At 51.9% G+C, this 6726-nt stretch overlaps 1 protein-coding gene across 1 annotated transcript; it reads right to left on the bottom strand.

Annotated features, from left to right (window-relative positions):
• Window positions 1-1005: 1005 nt before the first annotated feature.
• Window positions 1006-5985, bottom strand: LOC114035903 (cadherin-24-like; the record flags this gene model as incomplete). Its single annotated transcript, XM_027852291.1, has 8 exons — window positions 5684-5985; window positions 5050-5389; window positions 4540-4834; window positions 4012-4131; window positions 3737-3904; window positions 3216-3403; window positions 2558-2811; window positions 1006-1142 (listed from the first exon to the last, which is right to left on the bottom strand). Coding segments are annotated over exons 2-8 (1363 nt in total), but the record flags the coding sequence as incomplete, so codon positions are not given.
• Window positions 5986-6726: the final 741 nt, after the last annotated feature.

The following is a 6726-nucleotide window of genomic DNA, read 5'->3' as shown; positions in this document are numbered from 1 at the left end:
TCTTAAGGAGCCGGGGAGAAAGCAGAGCAGTTATGTAATAGGGAGGGGGGAGGACAGGAGGGAAGAAGTAAGAAGGCAGTACTGATGCTGCCTGGGCTGGGCAGAGGTAGGAATATAGCTCCCATGGGGGCCCTGAGAAGAAGCAGTAAAAATGCCCAGAATCAGACAGATGGGAGAAGAGCCAGAAATATCATGCCCTACCCCCTCAGAATCTATCCTGGAATTCCAGCATCCTTGGAATCCCACTACCCAATTTCCCTTCCCCTTCTATCTGCCTCTCCCTGGGTCACTCTCATTATCTTCTGTCATATTTGTAAACTTTCTAATGTCATAAAAATTTCAATGATTATTATATTAACTAGTACAGTGTGGTGGATACAATGCTCAATTCAGAGTTGAGAAGAGCTGGATTCCAATCCTGTTTCAAGTACTTATTTCAGCCTCAGTTTCCCCATTTGTAAAGTGAGGCCTAATAATAGCACCTGTCTCTTTGATGTTTGCAAACCACAAATTGCTATAGAGATGTCATTCTTTTTCTTCCCTGAAGCAGTAACTAGAGAGGGTATGGGTTTTTAGTGTGTTTTCAGGGGAAGGCAGTGTAAGGGCTGGTAATCTCTTGGGGATGGATGACATTAGGGAGTGGGAGTGCAGTAGGGGACGGCATCAGTGGGGTGTCAGGGATAGAATCAGAATTGGAGAAGGTATATGAGAGTAGAGAATTTGTTGGAGATGGGATAAGAGACTGGAGGGAGAATCAGAAGATTCAGGCCATGTTCCTGATTGTGCAGCTAAGGCTAAGGGTGGACACATGTCTCCATTGGATAGCAGCACTACTGCCACTGCTACCACCAGTGCTTCACTAGCAACCCCTCAAATTCCTCCAGAATAAGAAATCTGTTCTCTTTTCATTCCTTGACACTTCCTGTATCCTCCCCCAACACCCACCTCTCCTCTGTCAGCTACCCAGGGGACCCTGGCTCTCCCCAGCTCCTTCCTCTCCCTTACCAAGTTCAGTGGCCAACACGGTGAGATTGTGCCAAGCTCGAGCTTCCCGATCCAGAGGCACAGACGTCCGGATGGTGCCGTCCTCAGGTTCAATAGAGAAGCAGCGCTCGGGATCTGAGTGGGGGAGGATGGAGTATCTGAAGAAAGAGGTGTCAGGATTAGTGGCTGGGGATGGAGCATGAAATATCTGGGGGGAGGCTTCAGAGCTGATCTAATAACAATAACTGACATTTCTATTGTGCGTTATGCATTAGAGAGCCCTTTCCTTACAACAACTCTGAGCTGGGTAGGCTGAGTATTAGGATCAAAGATTTAGAGCCAGAAGGAAACTGAGAAGCCATCTGGGGCAACCTCTGTATTTTACAGATGAGGAAACTGAGGCTCAATAAGACTAAACTGACTCATCCAAGGTTATACTGGTAGTTAAATGAGACAGCCAGGATTTGAATCCTGGTTCCCAATTCCAAATCCAGCTCTGTTTCTACTGTGCTAGATTAAGCTTCCTATTCCCCCCTTCCATAAATGAGGAAACTGAAATACAGAGAAGTTAAGTAACTTGCCCCAGGTAACACAGCAAGTAAGCAGTGCTGTTTCCACAGCACCATGGGTACTAGAGTTTGGAGTACCCCAATGTCATTCTCCTAGGTTAATTCTCACAGCTGCATTTGGTAAGAAATTGAGCTCTTTCGGGTCAGGGCCAGCTGGTATAATTGTGGGGCCCCAGGAAGGCCCCTTTGCCTTAAATTATCTCCTCTCTGGATTGTCATTTTGCCTGAAATTGACCCTTTAGGTTAAGACACCTACCCAGATTCACCTCTAGGAGGGAGAACATAGAAAGTTATTACCAGTCATTAACACCTTAGAAGGAATCAGTTGATCATATCCTTAGACTAAATTAGCTTACCAGATTCTAAGAGTTTAGTGTCCATGGGAAATGGTAGAAAGGGAGGCTCAGAGGATGAGCTTTACCTGGGAAGGTAGGCCCGAGCAGGGTGCTGTGGTGTGGGTTGGGACAAAGGGGTCCAGGAGGGATGTAGGAAGAGGAGGTGGGAGAGTAACAGACATGCTTCACTGTCACTACAGTTCTGCTGAGGGTGGGACCAGGGGGTACCTGTCCAGAGCGACAGGGAGGCCACTCTCTAGACTCCCCTAAGCCCAGGCTGTGCTTGGGGTCATGAAGCTCTTAGTATTTAGGACTGGAAATGAAGAGGAATGGGGGTCCTGATGGAGCCTGACCAGTGGTTTCTCCTATCTGAATAGTATTTGGGAAAATGGATGCCCGGAGAGGGCAAGGGGTTGAAGGGAAACTGAAGGAGATGAAGGTCTGGGAGGCTATTGGAGAGGGATAGGCCAGGAATTGGCAAGTCAAGGAAGGCCAAGGGGACACAGGGAGAAACAGGGGCTGGGGGACATTGGGCAGGAGAAGCAGGAAGAGGATTGGAAAGCCTTTAAACTTTGATATTCAATGACTGAGAGAAGCAAATGAGGAGCTGGTTTTTGAACTGTTCTTTGCCACTGAATAGGACAGGGGCTATGGCCCCCTGAGCCTCACCTGATGGGGCTGGCGGGTGAATCGAGGTCCATAGCAGAGACACGGCCCACCAGGGTCCCTGGGGCACTGTTCTCAGGCACAGCCAAGTGGTAGGTAGAGTGGGTAAAGACAGGTGGTTCTGGAGCATCCTGGACTGCCACACGGACAGAGGCCACATCCTTGAAGGGCCCACGACGCAGGTAGGCTGGGTCTATGAGTGTATTTGTGGCCTCCACACGGAAGGCATAAGATCTGCGGCTCTCAAAATCCAAGGGCTAAAAGTGGGAGGAAACAGATCTGTAGAGGCTGGGGTGGGACCCTGGAGCCCATCGCATCCCTGCTAGACTGGAGAGACTCCTCTGTCCTGAGCCTGGGATACTGCCTGACCCTGGAATAAAGACCAGGGTCTGGGGCTAGACTTGGTGATTCACTCCCCCTTCCCTGGAAAGAATGGGAGCCCTCTGATCTGGAATGCATCCGGGGACGCATCAAAACAGGAGGAAGAAAAACTCAATTAGAAGTGTATAGATGGTTACAAGGCAGGGATGCCACCCCCTCCTTCCCCCCACCAAGGTGGTTAAGTAGGTGAATGTGTATCTGGGGTAATGTCTCAGAAAGCGGAGCATAGAAAGTGGATGTTGGCTTGGGGTGGGGGGAGAGAATGTCAGGTGGGGCACACCTTGCGTATGGTAAGAAGCCCATCTCGGCCTTGGGCATCAGTGCTGATACTGAAAGTCTCAGCCCCTTCCCCATCCAGGATGCTGTAAGCCATGAGGGCGTTGTCTCCCAGATCAGGGTCTTGGGCTCGAAGCCTGCCCACCAGGGCCCCTGGCCCTGCAGTCTCCACCACTGAAAACTGGTATAGGCCTTTGAAGAGAAGGGGGAACAGACTCAGAATGGCCCCTTCTCCTTTCCCAGATACTCCCATCTCCTGGAAAAAGGGGAAAGGGGGTCCATGGGAGAATTCCTCATTTCTCTTCCTCCCATTTCCCTAGAAAGCTCCCTTGAGGGCCTCCTTCCCTCCCTTTATCTTGGTTTCTAGGGGTGAGCAGAAGACTTCCCCAGGGCCCTCCTCCCCACCTCTCAGGAGAAGAGGCCTGAAGGGAATGTGATTCAGAGAGTGAGGGAAATATAGACACAGGGGCTAAGAGACTGAAATTCAGAGAAGGGGACATAAAGGGATAGAGTTGGCGCCCTTACTTTGAGGGAATTTGGGGGGGTTGTCATTGACATCGCTGAGAGTGACAGTGACTGTGGTGCTGCCCGACAGCCCCCCCATGTGGCCACCCATATCCTTGGCCTGAATCACCACCAGGAACACTTCCTGCGTTTCCCGGTCCATGTTGGGGATTGCTGTTCGGACCACTCCTGGAAGGGGATGGAATGTGATACTAAGTCAAAGGCATGATCCCCACCCTCACCCTCTTCATTGGGTATCCTTTAGACCCTTCCCCTCTGTTGCTTCCCAACCTCACCAGTCTGGGGGTCCACAGAGAAGAAAGGCAGGCCATCCAGCACTGTGTACACCAGCTTGGCACTGTTCCCATAGCTAGGGTCATCAGCGTCTTGAGCTGTCACCTGAATCACTGATGTCCCTGCCAGGGAGTCTCCTGTCACCCCCGGCTCATAAGGGAGGGAAGGAGGGGGCAGGAGTGAGGGAAGTGATGGGAGGGGAAAGGCTGTAGTAGGTTAGACGAGAGGTTTCGAAGGTGGTTTGGGCCAGTGGGCTGTGGGGCAAGTGTTGAACAACAGTCTGGGATCGGGGGGAGGTAGCACCCTGGAGGTAGGAGAGGGCCCTGAGCAGATGGGGTGTGGAAGGGAGTATCCTGGAACAGGGGAGAAGATATTTTGGAATGGGATTAGGGAGAAGGCCTGGAGGAATGGGATGAGCCTGGTATATAAGTTGGGAGTGAGCAGCTTGCCACAGGAGACACTTGAGTGGGGAGAGGAGTCTAGTTTATGCCAAAGGAAATTTGGGGTAGATCAAAGCAAGGGTCCCTCACCGACATTGGACATCTCTGGCACGGTGGCATGGTATGGCCCAAGGGGGAAGACTGGTGGGTTGTCATTGATGTCTTGCACTTTAATGATGAACTCAGATGGTGGCTCTAAGGGCCGGTTGGAGGCTCTGTCCACAGCCTGGGCCAATAGCACATACTGGGCCTTTTCCTCCCTGTCGAGGCTCTTGGTGACATGGATGTTGCCAGTAGCCTCATCAATCACAAACACAGTGCCTGCTCCCTCCCCTGTCAACAGGTACTTGGTTTGGCCCTCACCACGGTCGACATCTGAGTGAAGCTGTAGGGGACACGGAGGTAGGGGTCAGACGTGAGAAGGCTGCTGGGGGGAGAAAGCACAGCAAGGGGAATGGACATAAGGGATAAGAAGGCTCATGCTTGGGGACAAGGGACTTGACCAAGGTGAAGGAAGGAAGTGAGATGGGTGAAGCTAGGAGGAAGGGTCAAGTGGGTGGGAAATATGAGACTGTTTTGAGGGGAGGGGTTAATTCTTACTCTGCCAATGAGGACGGGTTCGGGGCCAGCATACTCCTCGATGACGAAGAACTGGTTCCAGACCCAGCTCCTTCTTGCCCGAAGCAGTGTAGGCCCCTGGCCCTCTTTGATACCAGCCCATGCTTGGGCTGGGGCAACCAGCTTCCCTGCACAACCCCAGCTCCCCAGCCAGGCCAGCAACAGCCGCACAAAGACCCACATGCTCTGAACCTGGTTCTGGTGTTGGCTCAGCCCAGGCTCCACTCACTGACCCACCGGCCCTCTCCCCACAGTGGTGCTGTCCATGTGGTGGGTGGGGCCAGTAGGGCAGGTGTGTGGGAGCTATCCCATCAGTCCAAACCTGCAGAAAAGGAATTGGTCAGCAAGGGAGAAGAGTGAGATACCTTCAAATCCCCCAACCTGGACACACTGGTAACCAGACCCATTAGTAACCATTCCCCAATACTTTCATTGCTATTGGATTCGGTGCTAAGAAAATAACTTAAGGGTTTGGGGAGAAGGGGACAGATAGGACAGGAGAGGCTCAAGCTGGAAGGGATAGGGAAGGAAACAGAGAAGAATCCCAATACCTTCATGACTTAACATTCCTAGCCACCCCCATCCTTCTTCCCAGCTGCACTACCCCTATATTCACCTCTGCCCTCCAAGTTGTCAAATCTCTGATCAGTCACGGTGCAGAAGGGAGAGCTGGAGAGAAAGGAGAGAAAAATGGGAGAAGGGGCCAGAATGTGTGGAAGGTCTGAGAAATCCTCAGTCTGGGCTCTCTTCCCCTCAACTTGCCCCTCTCTCCAACACAGGGTGACTGGCAGTTTTAGGATCTCTGCTTTGGGAGCCTAAGGAGGAGGGGCTGAGGAAAAGGGCTTGATAAAACCCACCAGACTTAATAGGGGTTTGATTCTAGGGGGTGTGGGGCCTAAGATGATCTGAGGGAGGGGATAAGAGGTGAAGGGGGGGGGAAGTAAAGCCAAATCTCTAGGGAGGTATAGAAAATGAGTGAGGTCTAAGAAAAGAGGCGACCCCTGACATGGACTCCTGAGGCCCCATTTCTCTAGATCCTGCCCAAGATCCCATGTGAAAGGCATTGCCGGGCTCAGTCAGTCTGCACAGCAGTGATACCCCTTGCAGCTAAGCAAAGGGACTGGTGGGGAGTGAGGCAGAGCTGGGGGCCAGGGATAGGAAAAGAGGGGAATGGGGAAGAGAAGAGCCACTGAGAGAGACATAAAGATAAGCGAGGGAGATGGAAGAAAGCGAGAACACTTGAATGATAGTGGTAGAAAGAGATCAATGGAGGGAGACAGAGAGTGACTGAAAGACAGAGATACAGAGATACAGAAAAAGCACAGATCCAGAGAGCTAGACCCCAGTGAAGAGTCAGTATGGGAGCAGAGAAGAAACTGCAGGTAGTGGTGACTGGGGAGATCCCTAAGAGCCGGGTTAGACCAGGACAAGAGAGAACTTCAGAGTCTGGGGAAATGGGGACAGACAGGAATGGTTCAGGCGGGGAAAGACAGAAGAGGAAGAACGAGGAGCCCAAGTCCCATTCCACTCTATTACCCCCCCTCCCGGGGGACACCCCAGGTAGCACCCTGCTCCAGTCCCTCCTCCTTAACAAGATCCAGACACCTGACAGCCTGTCCATCCAGTGGGAAACCAGGGAATGGGAGAGAGGGAAAGGGA

Source organism: Vombatus ursinus, unplaced genomic scaffold (assembly GCF_900497805.2).
Source record: "Vombatus ursinus unplaced genomic scaffold, bare-nosed wombat genome assembly UNPS02009561.1, whole genome shotgun sequence".
Taxonomy (NCBI): Eukaryota; Metazoa; Chordata; class Mammalia; order Diprotodontia; family Vombatidae; genus Vombatus; species Vombatus ursinus.
Note: the sequence above shows the minus strand (reverse complement) of the source record. Positions and strands in the feature narration are given on the sequence as shown.